Here is an 18,353-nt window from a genome sequence, read left to right on the forward strand (position 1 = left end):
AGGACAGAGGACCCTGGTGCACTACAGTCTATGGGTCACAAAGAGTTGGACAGGACTGAACGACTAAGCACAGCACAACAGAAGCAGAAGAGATTAAGAAGAAGTAGCAAGAATACACAGAAGAATATACAAAAAAGGTCTTAATGACCTGAATAACCATGATGGTGCAGTGACTCAGAGCCAGACATCCTGGAGTGTGAAATCAAGGGGGCCTTAGGAAGCTTTACTACAAAAAAGCTAGTGGAGGTGACAGAATTCCAGCTGAGCTATTTCAAATCCTAAAAGATGGTGCTGTTAAAGTGCTGCACTCAATATGTCAGCAAATTTGGAAGATTCAGCAGTGGCCACGGGACTGGAAAAGGTCAGTTCTCACTCCATTTCCAGAGAAGGGTAATGCCAGAGAATGTTCAAACTATGGAAAAGTACTCACTCCACATGCTTAACAAGATCATCCTCAAAATCCTTCAAGGTAGTCTTCAGCAGTTTGTGAACCAAGAAATTTCAGATGTACAAGCTGAGTTTAGAAAATTGCCAACATTGGTTGGATCATAGAGAAAGCAAGGAAATTCCAGCAGAACATCTGCTTCATTGACTACGCCAAAACCTTTGGCTGTGTGAATCACAACAAACTGGAAAATTCTTAGAGAGATGGGAGTACCAGACCACCTTACCTGTCTCTTGAGAAACCGGTGTGCAGGTCAAAAAGCAGCAATTAGAACCTTATGTGGAACAACTGACTGATTCAAAACTGGGAAAGGAATACAAGGGTTTATATTGTGACCCTTTTTATTTAACTTATACCCAGAGTACATCATACAAAATGCAAGGCTGGATGAATCACAAACTGGAATCAAGATTGTCAGGAGAATATCAGCAACCTCAGATACACAGATGATAGCACTCTAATGGCAGAAAGTAAAGAGGAACTAATGAGCCTCTTGATGAAGGTGAGAGAGTAAAAAAGGTGGCTTAAAACTCATTCAAAAAACTGAGATCATGGCAACTGTTCCATTACTTTATGGCAAATAGAAGGGGGAAATGTGGAAGCAGTGGCAGATCTTATTTTCTTGGGCTTCAAAATCATTGTGGATGGTGACTGCAGCCATGAAATTAAAAGATGCTTGCTCCTTGGAAGGAAAGCTATGACAAATCTAGACAGTATATTAAAAAACAAAGACATCACTTTGCCAACTAAGGTCCGTATAGTCATAGTCATGGTTTTTCCGGTAGTCATGTATGGACGAGAGAGTTGGACCATAAAGATGGCTGATCGTGGAAAAATTGATGGGTTCGAATTGTGGTGCTGGAGAAGACTCTTGAGAGTCCCTTGGACAGAAAGGGGATCAAACCAGTCAACCCTAAAGGAAATTAACCCTGAATATTCATTCAAAGCTGAATGATGCTGAAGCTAAGCTCTAATACTTTGGCTACCTGAGGGAAGGGCCGACTCACTGGAAAATTCAGGTAGCTCTCTGGAGAAGACAAAACTGGAACTGCCTTAAAAGATGGGTGGTTACAACATAACAGTTTTTGCACGGTTTGTATAGGGAAGTGAAGCAGTCCAATATTAGTGAAGGATATATTTCAGTTGGACAGGTAGGTAGAGGGAAGTCAAATGAAGGAACTTGGGTTTTTTGCTTGTAGGTGATGACTCTGACGGATTTTAATTAAGCAAATAATGGACAAGTTTTCATTTCAGATGGCTCCAACAGCAGTTCCAAAAACTGAGGGTAGGAGGAAGATACTAAAGCAGATAGTCCAAAATAACCACTCCCCAGGTGATCCAGGGGTTAAGGACTTGCTTTCTAATGTAGGGAACATAAGTTCAATCCCTTGTCAGGGAACTAAGATCCCAGTTGCCATAGGCCAGCTAAGCTTGTGGCCTCGTGGGCCATGACTACTGTGCCTGCATGCTCTGCAGCAAGAGAGATCCGCAGGCTACGCTGAAGACCCAGCACAGCCAGGGTGGGGGGTGGGGAAAGTGAGCCACTGTTAAGTTATGGGGTGAAGACTGTTGGAGCAAAAGTACTGATTTTCAGTAAAGGAAACAAGGAATTTTGCAAATGCAGTTCAGTGAATTTAACACTAGTCTCTTAGTTAAAAATAACTAAACCAATTAAAATTACTTTAGTGTTCAGTTCTGGCTCTGCTTGTTTCCAGTTGCACAAACGATGTCAAACGTGTCTCTTCTCAGCTCTCCTTTCTTCTGTGTCTGCTTCATTTCCACTGTGGCACTACCCACATGGTTACAAAGATGGTCCCCAAGAGTACACCTTCTACCAGTTTAGCAATCCAGGTGCAAATGAGCCTTTATTTTCCTTAGTTCCCAAAAGTCTCTAGACCAGTTCTGATTGGTCTGGCTCAGATCATGTGACCAACTCTAAGCCAATCCCTAAATCTGATCAACCAGCCTAGGTTATGGGATATGGTCTGCCTCATTGAGACCACCCTGTTTTGAGTATCAGAGAGGTGATTCTCCACTATACTCTGGAAGAAATATCTTTGGCAATTTAGTTACATCTCTGAAGAAAAATTGAAAGTTTGTAAATTATCCCTAATCCCACCAACCCTAATTGTTAAAAGAATCGAGCAAAGGGAAAAAAAAAAAAAATGAGGCTATTAATAGTAATGCAAAGGAGAAACTGGGGCTTCCCAGCTGGCTCTGGTAAAGAATCTGCCTGCCAAATGCTGAAGCTGCGCACGACATGGGTTCAATCTCCGAGTCAGGGAGATCCCCTGGAGGAAATAATGGCAACCCACTCCAGTATTCTTGCCTGGGAAATCCCATGGATAGAGGAGCCCGGAAGGTTATAGTCCATGGGGTTGCAAAGAGTTGGATGCAATTGAGCATTAGCACTGATGAAAGGAAAAATTATGAGGATCAAAATAATAAGAAAATTCAACAGTAAATTTAAAAAATCTAATTGCCTTTATTGACTTTTAATTCAGGCAGCATCTCATCTAGCCAGTAAAGGGGAGTTCCAAAGGGCTACAGAAATGAAAAGCCTTAAAAGGCAAGTAAAAAGGTTATTTCAGGCTTAGGCAACCTATCTACAGGAGACAAAAGGTTTCTCTGTGACATATTATCTTATTGGTGCTGAACAGAATATGACTGATCAGAAGACAAGGCTTGAACTGACTTTAAAAGATGAGTTGGTTACCACATAAGCCATCTTGCACAATTTACATAGGGAGGTACAAGCAGTCCAGTAATAACGAAGGCTATATTTCAGTTGAGAAGGCTAAGTGCCAAAGAATTGATACTTTCGAATTTTGGTGCTGTAGAAGACTTGAGAATCCCATGGACAGCTAGGAAATCAAACTAGTCAATCCTAAAGGAATAAACCCTGAATATTCATTGGAAGGACTGATGCTGAAGCTGAAGCTCTGATACTTTGGCCACTTGATGTGAAGAGCCGAGTCATTGGAAAAGACGCTGATGCTGGGAAATATTGAGGGCAGGAGGAAAAGTGGGTGACAGAGGATGAGATGGTTGGAAGGCATCATTGACACAATGGACATGAGTTTGGGCAAACCCTTGGAGATAGTGAAGGACAAGGAAGCCTGGCATGCTGCAGTCCATGGGGTTTCAAAGGATTGGACATGACTTAGTGATCAGACAACAACAAGTAAGGAGAACACAGTATCTCCCCAAGAGCAAAAGCGGAGAAATTTTAAGCTAAGGCTATATGCACATTCATGAAGGGGCTTGGCCAAGGAGAATTCAGTCTAGAACGGGGGCAAAAGTTGTCAAAGTTTTAGTTGATTCAAGTCAGGAGGGTCAGGAAAGGTCAATATCATTCCTTAGCTTCTAGTTGATCTGTTGGTTGAGCTTTCCAGGGAATGGGAGTGGTGTTTGAATTTTGCAAAACAACTCAAAGAGTTTGCCAGGCTATCCAAAGTCTGTGGCTCAAGTGGCTCTTCTGCTGAGCCATTTCCTGCAGGCACCTTAAATTCAGGGATATCCAAAACTGAGTTAGTCGACCCTCTTCACCCCAAACCTAGTCCTCCTCTACCCATTTCACTGTCCAAGCCAGAAACCGGAGAGTCATCCCTGACCTTCATCGCCTCTCCCGCCAATGCCGTCTTCCAGTCCATTCATTCACCTCCCAGGTGTCTGAGTCCACTCCTCCCATTCCTGCTGCTGTTCAGGCCTTTAGTCTCTGGACCATTGCGACTGTCCCCGCTCTTCACAGGGACCAGTGATCTTTCTAAAGCCCAAATCTGAAAACGACTCCCCTGCCTAAAATCCTCCCCCGGGTCCCCCATGGAGCGAGAAGTCGAAGCTCCTCCGTTTAGCAGCAGGTTTTCTGGTGGAGAGTAGGAATACGGGCGTTCCACCTATGGCACCAGGGTCCTTGTGGCGAGGGAGAGTCCGAGCACCGGCTTCTAGGCCGAGGCGGAAGGACCCACTGGAGGCGAGGGCTGGGAGGCAGAGGAAGCCAGGTGAGAGGGCAGACGGCGGGGCCCTGGGCGTCCTGGGCGTGCGTGGCGGCTCGCGGCCTCCGGACAGCAGGGGGCGGCCTCGCCCGTGGCGGCGGCGGCTCTGGTCCCGGACTCCGCGTCTTTCGGGCGACGCGGCAACCTCGGACGGCGGGCCGCGTCGGCCGGGCATGGCGGCGTGGAGCCCGGCCGCGGCAGTGCCTCTGCTTCGGGGAACCCGCCGGGTGAGCGCGGACGGGGACCGAGCCACTCTCCCCGGGGCAGGAACTGCGCTGGGACCGCGGGGCGGGCGGGATTTGGAGAGACGGCCTGCGGAGGGCGACGCACCGGGCCAGGGGCTTCGCCTTCCTTTCTCTCATTCATTGATTCGCTGCTTCATTCATTCAGTGGCCCCGGCCACGGGTACTGAGAGAAGTGTCAGGCCCGGCGCGTGCTGGGGGAGCTCCCCAACGGGGTGGGGGTTGAGGCCGAGGGAACGGATACATAAACAGTCGTAATACAGCAGGCACGGAAAAGGCAATGTTGCTTTACCGAGCCGAAGACAAGGAGTCAAAGCCTGGAGTCGCGGCGTGCGTGCTGGTTCCTGTGACTGAGTCAGGGCTCCGGAACGTCCTCCTGGCTTCTGTGACCTTGACCCTTTCCAAATCTCACACTCCTGGAGTAGGGAGCCAGTAGAGGGCACTCACCATATGCTCTCCTAATTTTCTGTCCCCGTTGCTGATTCATTCTTCCTTCACTCCATCCATTTCTTTTGCTTTCCTCTCACATTCCTCCTTCTCTAGGACCTGCCTCCCCCAAGCATGAAGGGCATTGCTGCTGGTGACTTTCATTGTGGACAGTCGACATTCCAGGGGTTTTGTCAGTAGATTGCTTGTTTAAAGGCCGCTGTCTGTAGATCAGCAGAGATGAGGGAAAGACTTTTCCCAAGGAGTCTTAGTGCTAACCCCACTCTCACCCTTTAATGACTGCTGCGCTGCCTGCCACCTGGCTACCCTGCCTGCCACCTGGCTACCCTCTGCCTTTGCCCCCATCCCCACCTCCAGGGCACTGTTTTCAGAGGAGGTCTCCCGTCCACCCAGCCTTACCCAGGTCCACAACATAAGCTTCTGTCCCTCTGAACAGCACTCAGTGTCCCTCCAGATCTTTCTCCTGACCTGCATTTTCAGCTGCCTGCTAGAATCAGGACTTCTTTGCGGGTACCTGGTACATATGCCCATTTTCTCTGGTGGCTCAACCGGTAAACAATGTGTCTGCAATGCGGGAAACCTGGCTTCAATCCCTGGGTTGGGAAGATCCCCTGGAGGAGAACATGGCAACCCACTCCAGTATTCTTGCCTGGAGAATCTTCAAGGCCAGAGGAGCCTGGCTGGCTACAGTCCATGGGGTCGCAAAGAGTCAGACACGACTGAGCAACTGACCACACAGTACATATGCCCTGAATTGTATGGATTTTCACCCCTGCTCATTCATTCATTCATCCATCACTCAAGTTCTCCTGGGGGCCTGCCCTGGCTCAGTTCTGGAAGACTGCAATAGCAGGACAGACCCATGTCTTGGCCTCTAAGACCAATTGGTGAAAGAGTCAGTGCACAGGGTATTTTAAAGAAGGTGCTCTGAAGTTCTATAACACAGGACCCTGCTCTAGGCTATCAGAAAAGGCCTGAGGATGGGCAAGACTGAGGGGGTGAAGGGATGGTACCTTCAGCACCAGCATGTGAAGAGCACTCCACCCACCATCCTCCTCCAGCCAGGGAGCCTGGTACTATTCCCTTTTTAAGGATACTCTTATCTAGGAATCTTTCCTGACTTGCTTCAAAAGGCATTGTTACATTGGCATCAAGAAGCCTGTGTAAAAAGTCCAAAATCTTTACCCTGACATTGAAGCCCTGCCATACTCTGTTTTCTTTTTTTCAGTATTTGTTTTTACTTATTTGTTTGGCTGCACTGGGTCTTAGCTGAAGCCTGCAGAATTTTTTTATCTTTGTTGCAGCATACAGGAGTTTTAGTTGCAGCATGCAAACTCTTAGTTGCTGCATGTGGGATCTAGTTCCCCCACCAGGGATCGAACCCAGGCTCCCTCCATTGGAAGTGCAGAGTCTTAGCCACTGGATCTCCAGGCAAGTCCCTGCCATGCTATTTTCAGTCTCTCTTTTCAGCATGTGCTTAACCTAGCCAAGGGGCTGCTGACATGATTTTCTGCATCTACATCCCTAAGGGTTGAGACACATTCCCATCAGAAGCACTGGCTCCTTAGGGTAGTCACTGGGGGAGGGAAGAATGTTACTTCCAATGGTAAAAAATCTAAAAATGTTCCTCTTTCAGATCCTTTCATAGAATTCTGTTTCTTCTTTCCAGTAAGAATTGCAGAGAATAGCTGCCTTATTGAGCAGTGGGTCACAAGGTTATACCCCACTGGAGAGAATATGGAATGTTAATCAGGCCTAAAGGGTGGGTGCTATTTGGTCCCATTAGTACATGGTCAGTGGCATGCTTGCCCAAGCAGGGCATGCCTGGCCTCTCCGGGTCTGCATCTTACTAAGGGATCCAACCTTGGGAATGTCACTTGGTGCTTCAGGCACCTCACTATCATGAGGAATAAACATCTGTTGAATGAACTTAGGGAAATTGTTATCTCTGGAGTCCAAGTTAGTTGTTTACAATTCCACTCCTCCCTCAAAAAAAGTTTATTCTGCATCCTGGGGAACTTAAATGGGCATCCGATGCCATGCAGTGCCCCCGGTTTAGCCCAGGGCCCTGCCTTGCAGGGGAGGTCAGAGGGGCCTGCACAGTGACTCTCCTCTGTTCTGTGGCAGCTTCCTCTTCTCCACTGGGCCCAGCGTATGTTTGCCTCACAGACCGAGGGGGAGCTCAAGGTGACCCAGATTCTCAAAGAAAAGTTTCCTCGAGCTACAGCTATCAAAGTCACTGACATTTCAGGTAAGGTCTTCTCTCATCTTTCCCACAGAGATTGGTAGGATTTTACTCGCTGGAGGGGAAGAGGGCAGGGGACTTGGAGGATACCCACCACCAGTGGCTTCTCAGGATGTACGGATTTTGGACAGATAGACCTTGGCCTCGCCTCCCAGAAAGGGTGGAGGTGGGAATGCAGAGACTTCAGCAGGGAACTTCGAGGACCCATGGTTGCCAACCTGGCCCGGCTCAGATTAGATTCCTCTCAGTCACTGTGGGGCTCAGCTCCAGTCTTCAGTTTGACTTTGAGATGAGCCAGACTTTAATTTTCCCACATTCTTCTGATACCCTAGAATGCCAGAGCTGGAACAGATTCCAGGAAGAATGAGTCCAGAGAGGCCAAAGAACTTGCCTGGCCCTTCACAGGGAGGTGGCGGCAGAATCAGGACCCAGGGAGACTGTCCTGAGCCCAGTGACCAGCCCTAGCCAGGCCCCCCCTTTCTCGAATGACCGCTGGGGCCTCAGAAGTTCAGGTTGACTGTGTATTAGGAACAGGCTGGGCAATCAACATCTGCCCCCCTTGGACAGGAAAGATAAGGCCTTTATCCAGACACGCCTGTGGAAGAGTTGGTGATTCCCACACCCAGACAGTCTTTATCACTCTCCATTGCTCTAGGGCTCACTGGCTTCTCTGAGAACATAACTTTTACAAGGATTAGGAGAAAGTTCAGAGAGTCCTTTTATCCTGGTCACTATAGGAAATGTACCAATCTAAAGATCTGGTAGAGTGGCAGGTTGAGTGAGCCCTCTGCAGGGGTCCCAGGGCAACGCTGAGGTCTTCATGTCACCAGTCTTGTACCTGCCACAGGCCCAGTTAGGGCAGAGCTGGAACTTGACCTCTGCTCTGGCTCTGCCTAGTCCTGGTAGAGTGCAGAAAGGGGATCAAGGCTGGGAACCTTGGTTTAGCCAAAGCTTAGTCTCCTAGAACATATAAGTGAAGTCGCTCAGTCGTGTCCGACTCTTTGGGACCCCATAGCCTATCAGGCTCCTCCGCCCATGGGATTTTCCAGGCAAGAGTGCTGGAGTAGATTGTCATTTCCTTTTCCAGGGGATCTTCCCGACCCAGGAATCGAACCCGGGTCTCCCGCATTGCAGGCAGACACTTTACCGTCTGAGCCACCAGGGAAGCAAAGAAAAGCTTAACAAAGCCTATTGAATGAATGGCACTTTCTTGCTGAATTGTTTCATGCTAGAGCAGCACATTTTATTGTTATCATTCATCAGCCCTAGCTCTCTAGCCACATGGAGACAAAGCTTGGTGTAGGGGTAGATGGGTCCACACAAACTCTGCTTTGAGAGCTGTCCCTTACCTGCCACAGCCCCGGGAGGAAACCTTTAATTCAGCTTGTAGAGCAGGGGTGTGGGGAGCCCAACTCTGTGATTAGCACGTCTTCACTGTTTATTGTAATGCTGTGTCCATATCATTCAGCTCTCTGCTGAATGATAGCATTCGGATCATCTCTCTCACACTTCCTTATTCCTTTACTTTCAGATACGACTGCACGTGGTTTTCAAATCAGATTTTAATGTGTTTTTGCATTTTTAAAAATACCAATTACTGGTCCTTTGGGAAGTGGGACATGGAAATTCAGTCCCTCCCACCTTCTTCCATGGCATTTGCTGGCTTAATAAAAGGAACTAGTAGGCAACTGACATTTCTTAGGCTTTGCGTGTTTTGTGCCTTATCTTTCCTACCCTGGAAGCAGTAATGCTGGGTACCAGATACAAGTGCTTTGCAGAAGGAAGAGCACATTTGGGATTGAGGCAGCCTGCCAGGAGGAGGTCAGGGTCAGATTGTAAGCCATGGTTGTCTAACAATCTTAGCAGCTTTCTGCTGAATGATGACATTCAGACCTTCTTTGGATTGTGTGGTACTTATTCAAGGACATAAGGAACTGTGGCTGCTGTAACTTAATAACTGAAACACTTTCAAATGACATTTATTTCAGGAGGCTGTGGGGCAATGTATGAAATTAAAATTGAATCAGAAGAATTTAAGGAGAAGAGAACTGTCCAGCAGCACCAGATGGTTAATCAGGTCAGTAGAGGCAGCAGTGATTCTCTGTCACGTCTCTGCATCTGAAAGGGCCTGCGAGTGGAGACAATATTGCACTATCCATCCTAGGAAAGCATAACGCAGCACCACATCATGTGAACAGGACTCAGGATCGAGAAAAATATAAACTGAAACTATCTGGGATTGTACTGTAGGCAAATACGAATGTTATTCAAAATGGAAAACAGGCCACCCAATAGTTATTTTATATTTCCCTGTATAGTACTACCAAGGTTTACTGTTATTATTGCATATTGAATAGTGTTTGTAAACATAAGACAAAAAAAGATACATGTTCTTGTGGATTTGAAGGTTTCATTTAAGCCTCTTTTAGGACTACTTTACAGGTGGGTAAACTGAGGCATGGCCTGATTGAGAGCTGCTCCAGCTGTCCCAGACCCAATGACAACAGCAGGGGGCTGGAATATCAGATTTAACCTGATTAAGGCCCAGTGTATTCATTATCTGTGCTTATTTCACTTTAAATTTATACCAGCCTTGACCCTTGCACCTGTGTCTATAAACTCAACCCCTCCATCAGTGTGTTTATCGTTCTGGAAAGTTGGACTTTGTAAACTAGTTTAACTTTTGTAAAGCACAGCTCTGGCCACGAAAGTCAAATCCAGGTGTTCCAAACGACTCTTCCAGGCCTTTCCCACCCTTCTTGGCATGGACCCTCCCTCCGGCCCCCGGCCATTGGTCTCTCCATGCTTCTGGCCCTTGGCCCTGATCAGACCTCCTGCCTGGGCTGCGCCTCCCTCACTTCTTTGCTGGGCTCACATGCTGCCTCAATTTCCTAATTTGTAACAGGGAGAGTAACAGGGTTTGCCTCTTTGGAGGCATTAGTGGTAAAGTCATGTAAAGCACTGAGAAGAGTATCTGATGCATGGTGAGCCCTTCAGAAACATCAGTGGCCGTCACCATCTTACCCGTAAGCACTGTGAGGAGCCTGCACCAAGTCCAAGGGGCAGGACAGCAATTGCCTCCGCTTGGGAGAATGTCATCTATGTCATCCTGGGCTCAAAGTTTCCTGTGGGCCCCTACTGAACATGCGCCCTCTCTGGTCCCATCCTTGCTGAATCACCTTGCTTACTTGTCTGTCATTGCCCTAGGAAGCCGACTCTGCAGGCCAGCCCTGCATCTGTTTTCTCTTTTTGTAAATTTTATTTTATATTGGAGCATAGTTGATAGAGGGAAAGGAGAGCTGGCCTGGGTTTGGTTATTATTTTACAGAGAAATTCAATGTTTAATGCCTGAAAGACTTTCCACTTGAGAGAATTCACCTCCTGGTACTGGTGTACCTTTAACCCGGGGCAGCTACACAGCATGGCCCACCACCACGGGAGCAGGGTCGGCAGGGGAGGAAGGCCTGAGCCTGACCTCTGCCTCATTCAGGTCCTGGTGCTGCAGGGACTAAGTATCTATTTGATTGTGGTTCCTCATTTACACTCGGGCCCTGACATCATTTGTGGCCTTAAACAAACCTCCTAATTTACAACTTGATTTATTCTGATCTAGAGTAAAATTGGCGAATTGGTGCTGATGAGCATGGTTTCGTTTAAAAAATATTTTTACATGAAGCTATGTATATTTTTTTCTTTTATTCAAGTAATTTTTAAAAAGTTTGGCTGAGCTGCTCAGCTTGCAAAATCTCAAGTTCCCCAACCAGGGATTGAACCCAGGCCTCCGTAGTGAAAGTGCTGACTCTTAACTACTAGACCACCAGGGCACTCCCAGTATGGGTTTTTTTTTTAATATAATTTTTTTTCATTTATTTATTTTTGGCTAAGCTGGGTCTTCCTTGCTACAAGGGCCTTTCTCTGGTCGTGGCGAGCGGGGGCTACACTCAGGCTCTGCCGGGAGGGCTTCTGGTGGTGGTGGCTTCTCTTGGGCAGCAAGGCTCTAGGGTGCACGGGGTCCAGCACTTGCGGTTCTCAGGCTCTAGGCTCAGGCTCAGTAGTTACAGCGTATGGGCTTAGTTGCTCTGCAGCATGCGGGATCTTCCTGGATCAGCGATCAAACCCACATCTCCTGCAAGGGCAGGCGAATTCTTTACCACGGAGCCACCAGGGACACCTCCTCAGTGTGGTTTTAAAGAACAGCCGTTCTTTGCTCAAAGAGCAAAACACAAGGAGCAGCCTAGAAGCTCTTCACCGGGGCAGCCTAAAAAGTTAGAATGCATGTAATGGAACACTATGCTGATACCGAAAAGAATGAGGGGCCTGATACGGAAAGACCTTACGTTAGGGGGAAACGCAGAGTGTGGAACGGTGTATTTGACATGCCATCGTCTGTGTTTTAGAAAGGTAGTGGGGTGGAATACATATTAGCTTGAATATGCATTTTTTCAATTCTCAGAAAGATACACATGCAAGTAACAACAGCTTTATATTTGGGAGGGAGGTGGAGACGGGGACACCTGTGGGAGGGAGACTTCAGAACATGCCTTTTTTATGCCTTTTGATTTTTGAGTGAACTTAGTGATTCCAAAAAAAAGTGTTTTCCAAAAAAAAAAGGTGAAGATTGTTTAAAGAAAGTGTGTGTGCAAAGTGTCCTACAGAGATAAAGCTATTAATATATAAAAATATTCCAGTAGAGACTTACTGTAATCAATGTCAAATACAAAACAATGATGATGCTCTTCTGCTTCCTTAGGCACTAAAAGAAGAAATCAAAGGTATGCATGGATTGCGGATATTTACCTCTGTCCCCAAACACTGACCATACCCTGGCTGTGTTGATGCTACTGCTAAAACTTCGGATGACTCTTCCTACCACCGTGCTTCCCTCAGCATATGACAAAAAACTTATCTATTTTGTTCATAGACATTTCCATATTGTAATTATAGAAGAATATGCTATCTATTTAGATATTAAATTAAAGGCAACAGATAAGTAAAAATTTTTTTCATTACAAAATATGTACTGAATCCTGCTCTGTGCCTAGGCAACATTCTTAACATGGGGATAATGTAATTAATAGAAGCAGACCAAGAAAGACTATATGAAATTTTTGAAGGGTCATGACTAATGCTTTTAGTTCCTTTATTTCCGAAACATGTCCTTTTATTCAAACTGGTCTTGTCTTTTGAACAGTTCTGTCCTGATGCTAGAGGCAGAATGGAGTGGAAGCTTCCTTGTCAAGAAACTTTCTTTTTTCTTCTCTTCTATGAAACTGCTCCAGTCCCTTCATCTTACTGAAAAGAAAGGAAAGACTTTGGTTTTGCTCTTCCCTTAGTTTACCACTCTCTTTCCCTTTCCTTCCAAACTTCCTACCAGAATGAGCCTGGACCCTCTGGATTCTGAGGAGTGAAGATCCCCCACCCTTTGCACCCTGGTGGAAGGTTGAGCCCACCTCCCATGACAGAAGCTGAAAAAGCTTGCCTTCCTAGCTCCTTGGCAAACAAAGCACAGGCAGATGATCTAGACTCAGCCAATCAGATGGATCTGCCTTGAGCTCTGCGCTGGGAGCGAGTGACGCTGTGAAGCAGGGGCAGTGGCCTGTCCATTTTGGCAGCTGTGGCAGCAATGTCCAGTGTTCTGGGAGGTGGCTGTGTCATAGGCCATCATCTCTGGAGTCCATGGTGGTAGTCACGCTGTCTGCAACATGATTTGGGCTTTGTCTTCCTCTTCCAGTCCATTTTCAGAAGCTGCTTCGTCAGTGTTGCCAGAAATTCTACGATTATCCCCATGTCCTTTCACTAAATTCTTTTCTGCTCACACTGGCCTAGTCAGTGTCTGATGCTTACAAACAAGAGCCCTGATGGGTTCACCTGCCCCGCACAGTGCATGCAGCTCCTGCCCGCCTGCTCCCGCCTCCCCGCTGGAAAGCTGAGAAATCACATCCACTGACACTCTGTCCACGTGACCCATCACCATGGTGATGGGAGGTTGACCATCCACTCCTTCCTCAAACTCCTGTGTGTTCCATGGAACTGACCAGCAGAGAAATCATTGGTCACTATCAGTTCTTAAGATTCCTCTTACCTCCCTAAGAAATAAAAATATGTAGGTAAAACAACTTTGAGCTCTGGAGCAGCACAAATTTTAAATGTTCCGTTCATATACTGTGCCCTCATTTTTTGGTTTAAAATTGTCCTCTAACCCCACAGTATAGGGGAGGGATTGGTGTCCTGCCAAGGCAGAACGGACTTTTACAGAGAATAGATTCATTCAGTTAGAGTTGAGAAGAAAGGATAAAAGAGAATTCCTAAGGGCCCACAGCACCCCAAAAGAACCACACACCCTGGAGGACAGCTTTTAGGTGGCGTAGTGAGGAATCACCTAAGTCCCAGAGATGAGGAGGCAGGGGTCAGTGAGAACAGAGAGACCACAGAATTAGATACAGGTTGATTACTTGTGTGGAGCCTAATTATCCTCTTGAGGGTGGGCTGGACACAGTGATCTGCTTCTAAAGAACAGATTAAGGTGGAAGTGACAGTGTGCAGCGTCAGAGACTAGGTCATAAAAGGCACTGAGGCCTCCTCCTTGCTCTCTTGGCCAGCTTTGCTCTGGGGGAAGGCAGCTGCCGTATTGTGAGGACACTCAAGCAGCCTGTGGAGAGGTCCAGGTGATGAGGAGCAAGGCGTCTCCAACAGTCAGTGAGCCATTCATCCTGGAAGTGGGTCCTTCCAAGTCCATTACAGTGAAGTCTTCAGAAAACTGTAGTCCCAGGGGACACCTTGACTGCAAACAGCCAGAACTACTCAGCTAGGCTACTCCTCAATTCCTGACCGATAGGAACCGTGAGATAATGTTTGTTGTTTCCAACTATAACATTCTGGGATAAATTTTTATGCAGCAATAGATAATTGATACACATGTGCATTACTAGGGCAACACTGGGGATTACACATATTAAAGGAAGGGCTGAAAAGCCAAACTGCAGAAAGGACAGGGCTACAGCTAAATGTCAGGACCACTGCCACCACCACTTGGGGCTCCCTGCCTCTCCTGTCCGCTCTCTGCAGATTCACTTTATTGTCTCTCACTGTAAATCAGCGTTCACCACATGCTGTCAGTATACAACTGACTATACTGCCAGTAGCTCTTAATTTTACAATCTTAATGTATACCTCATGAAAAGGACAGGAGAAGGCAATGGCACCCCACTCCAGTACTCTTGCCTGGAAAATCCCATGGACGGAGGAGCCTAGTAGGCTGCAGTCCATGGGGTCGCAAAGAGTCGGACACGACTGAGCGACTTCACTTTCACTTTTCACTTTCCTGTATTGGAGAAGGAAATGGCAATCCACTCCAGTGTTCTTGCCTGGAGAATCCCAGAGACGGGGGAGCCTGGTGGGCTGCCGTCTATAGGGTCGCACAGAGTTGAACACGACTGAAGCGACTTAGCAGCAGCATGAAAAGGACAGACTTTCCTTCCAACTTCCGCTTCAAAGGATGCTAGGGAGGGCCTCTAATCAGGGGCCACCTGGACTGATCAGGAGTTAGAGGACACTGAGCCTGCCTCCGGACTCTGGTTTGGAGTGGAGGGAGGAAAACTGCCAAAAGAAGTAGGGGTTTTATTTTCCAAAGCAGAGAGGGGGACGAGACAACAGTCGTGCTCAACTGCAGGAAAAGGTGAGGGAGAGAGAGTCTGGTAGGAGCGTGGTGGCACTAGAGAAACTACGATCTTCCCTCTGCTTCACCACATCCCTGCCCACCCCTAGTTGTTCTTACTCCCAAATTAAAAGGCAAGCTGGGAGAGGAATCACAGTATTTCTTTTTAGCTGACTGAATAGGAAGAAACTGTTTAATGTTAGCAGCCACAGTATATATTACACTGCATCTGATACAGCCAATTCCTAGAGCTTAGATTAAGGGCTACTTATGGAAACTGCTGAATTAAGATGATACATTTTTTGAGTTAAATGTCCTTTTAAAAACAGTGTATAGTTTTCCTGTGGAAAATCCAAGCTAACTAAGCAAGTCAACCTAAGTAAAGGACATTGCCAGGTCCTCTGCCCCCCCTCCTGTTTTGTTAAGAGGAGCTCCTTCGATGCCCCTCTTACTGGGATCAGGGCACCCAACTAGCAGTTGTGGGACAGGCTGGCCTGCAGCCTGGGAGAGGACTAGGGCCGCAAAGTCCCACCCAGACAATGGCAGCGCCAGGGGGTCAATAGAGTCAACTTCCTTTCTTGGGAATCCTGACTGGAAAAGGTGAGTAAGATCAAAGGACAGCTACTGGCTGGTGGAAAGCTCTGGGCAAATAAATCTGGTTCAAATGGGGAAATATGAAGAGACTCAGTCAAGGAGAAGCGGAAATTGAAAAAATTGGCCTAGGAGCTGTCTTGAGGGGCGTTGGTAACTCCGAGTTAAGAGCAAGTCAACACTAGGAAATAAAGACAGCGACTGTCAACCTAGTGCAAATCAGAACTGCCTCGAGTAGTATTTTAAAAATACCCATACCTGGCCCCTCCCAGTCAGACCAGCTAGTGGATGCCGGAGCCTAAGTTGAAGACAGACTCGACGTGAACCGCCACGGACTCCTTAGAGCCCCCGGAGTAGGGACTCGGCCCCCTTTTGCCTGCCCCCACCGGGAGAGGCCGGCCCTGCCCGCCCCCTTGTCCCTCTAGGGAGCTGCTGCGCATGCGTCAGTCGGCCCGCTCGCCTCCCGCGTCCAGGGGGCGCAACCCCAGGTCCCTAACTGCAGAGTAGACCGCGGCAGTGCGCGCCCCGCGCCGAGCCCGGCGCAGCCCCGACCCAACCTGGGCGGAGGCCACGCTGCCCCTCGCGGAGTCAGACCCGGGGGACCCGGGGCCAACGGGCCGGACCTCCACTAGCCTCGACCTTCTCCGGGGAGCCGCAAAGAGTCGCCGGGAATGGAGCCGGTCCGTGTTCCCGCCCTGCGCTCGCTCGCTACAACTCAAACCCGTCGACGCGCCGCGGAGCCCGGGCTGCGGTCCACAGCCACTGCTCAGCGCAGCCCCCAGGCCCAGCCCCCGCCCCCTCGCGCCGGGTCCCGACCTCCCCGGGGCTCCGGCGCCCCTCCCCGGGCCGCGGCGGGGTCTCCACCTCTCGCCCGCGGGGCCGGCTTTGGACGCGTTTTTGTTTGTTTGCTCTGCCAGTGTTGATAAGTGCAAGACTTCCGTTTGTCACCTCATTTCAGGGAACTGATCCCTTCTTAAGTTGTGATAAAATACTCAGATACTGTGAATTTAAAGGAACATTCATGTACTTAAATTTTTTGAGAAAAATGTAATATTTATTAGACAGAAAAGAGGATACAAGTAAAAGGTGCCAGACGGTTTCATTTCTTTTAGAAAAAGAATAAAAAGAAACAATCATGTTGACCTTTGTTCAAACGCAGTTTATTCAAAACCCAGTGTCTGTGTTAGCCTGGCGTCTCATTCAGCAGGCAGCTTCCCTGGCAGTTACGAAAACAAAAAGGTTGTTAGGAGCAGAATAACCAGATAAATGGATAAACATGTAAGAAGTTAAAACAACTGAAGTTCAATTAATCACTTTGTTGTTATTCAGTTGCTCAGTCGTGTCCAACTGTTTGTGACCCTGTAAACTGCAGCATTCTAGGCTTCGCTGTCCTTCACTATCTCCCAGAGTTTGCTCAAACTCGTGTCCATTGATTGAGTCAGTGATGCCATCCAACCATCTCATCGTATGTTGCCCCCTTCTCCTCTTGCCCTCAATCTTTCCTAGCATCAGGGTCTTTTCCAATGAGTCGGCTGTTGTCATCAGATGACCAAAGTGTTGGAGCTTCAGCTTCAGCACCAGTCCTTCCGATGAATATTCAGGGTTGATTTCCTTTAGGATTGACTGGTTTGATCTCCTTGTAGTCCAAGGGACTCTCAAGAGTCTTCTCCAGCACCACAGTTTCAAAGCATCTATTCTTCAGCGCTCAGCCTACTTGTTTCTACTCTCACATCTGTGTATGACACTAGAAAAACCATAGCTTTGACTGTACAGATGTTTTGTCAGTGGAGTGATGTCTGCTTTTTAATACACTGTTTAGGTTTGTCATTGGGCTTCCCTCATAGCTCAGTTGGTAAAGAATCTGCCTGCAATGCAGGAGACCTGGATTCCTAATCCTGAGTCAGGAAGATCCCCTGGCAAAGAAAATGGCAACCCACTCCAGTATTCTTGCCTGGAGAATCTCATGGACAGAGGAGCCTGGCAGGCTACAGTCCATGGGGTTTCAAGAGTCGGACATGACTTAGCAACTCAACCACCACCACCTAGGTTTGTCATAGCTATTCCTCCAAGGAGAAAGTCTTTTAATTTCACGGCTGCAGTCACTGTCCACGTAGATTTTGGAACCCAAGGAAATGAAATCTGATCCTGTTTCCACTTTTTCTCTATCTATTTGCCATGAAGTGATACTGGATGCCACGATCTTCATTTTTTGAATGCTGGGTTTTAAGCCAGCTTTTTTGCTCTCTTTCACCTTCATAAAGAGGCTCTTTAGTTTTTCTTCACTATCTGCCATTCAAGTGGTATCATCTGCATATCTGAGGTTGTTGATATTTCTCCCAGCAATCTTGATTCCAGCTTGTGAGTCATCCAGCCCAGCATTTTGTATGATGTACTCTGCTTATAAGTTAAATAAGCAGGGTGACAATATACAGCCTTGTATATTCCTTGTATACTCCTTTCCCAATTTTGAACCAGTCCACTATTCCATGTCCAGTTCTGTTGCTTCACTTTAGGTTTTTGGCTTTTTATAAGCAGTTTTTAGCACAGTTTATCCCTGGAGAAGGGAATGGCAACCTACTCCAGTACTCTTGCCTGGAGAGTCCCACGGACAGAGGAACCTGGCAGGCTACAGTCTGTGGGGTTGCAAATAGTTGGACATGACTGAGTAATGAAGCACACACACAGCACAGTTTGCCTAACTTTCCTTTTGTTTTAAAGCTAATTTTATTTGTCC

The 18,353-nt window shown here is 47.5% G+C and overlaps 1 protein-coding gene across 1 annotated transcript; it reads left to right on the forward strand.

The window, feature by feature from the left end:
- Positions 1 to 4,543: 4,543 nt before the first annotated feature.
- Positions 4,544 to 12,390, forward strand: BOLA3 (bolA family member 3). Its single transcript, XM_061431882.1, has 4 exons — positions 4,544 to 4,667; positions 7,257 to 7,380; positions 9,363 to 9,451; positions 12,125 to 12,390. Exons 1-4 carry the CDS (start codon positions 4,614 to 4,616, stop codon positions 12,188 to 12,190), a joined length of 333 nt encoding a protein of 110 aa, XP_061287866.1. The 5' UTR covers positions 4,544 to 4,613; the 3' UTR covers positions 12,191 to 12,390.
- Positions 12,391 to 18,353: the final 5,963 nt, after the last annotated feature.

Source organism: Bos javanicus, chromosome 11 (assembly GCF_032452875.1).
Source record: "Bos javanicus breed banteng chromosome 11, ARS-OSU_banteng_1.0, whole genome shotgun sequence".
Lineage (NCBI taxonomy): Eukaryota > Metazoa > Chordata > Mammalia > Artiodactyla > Bovidae > Bos > Bos javanicus.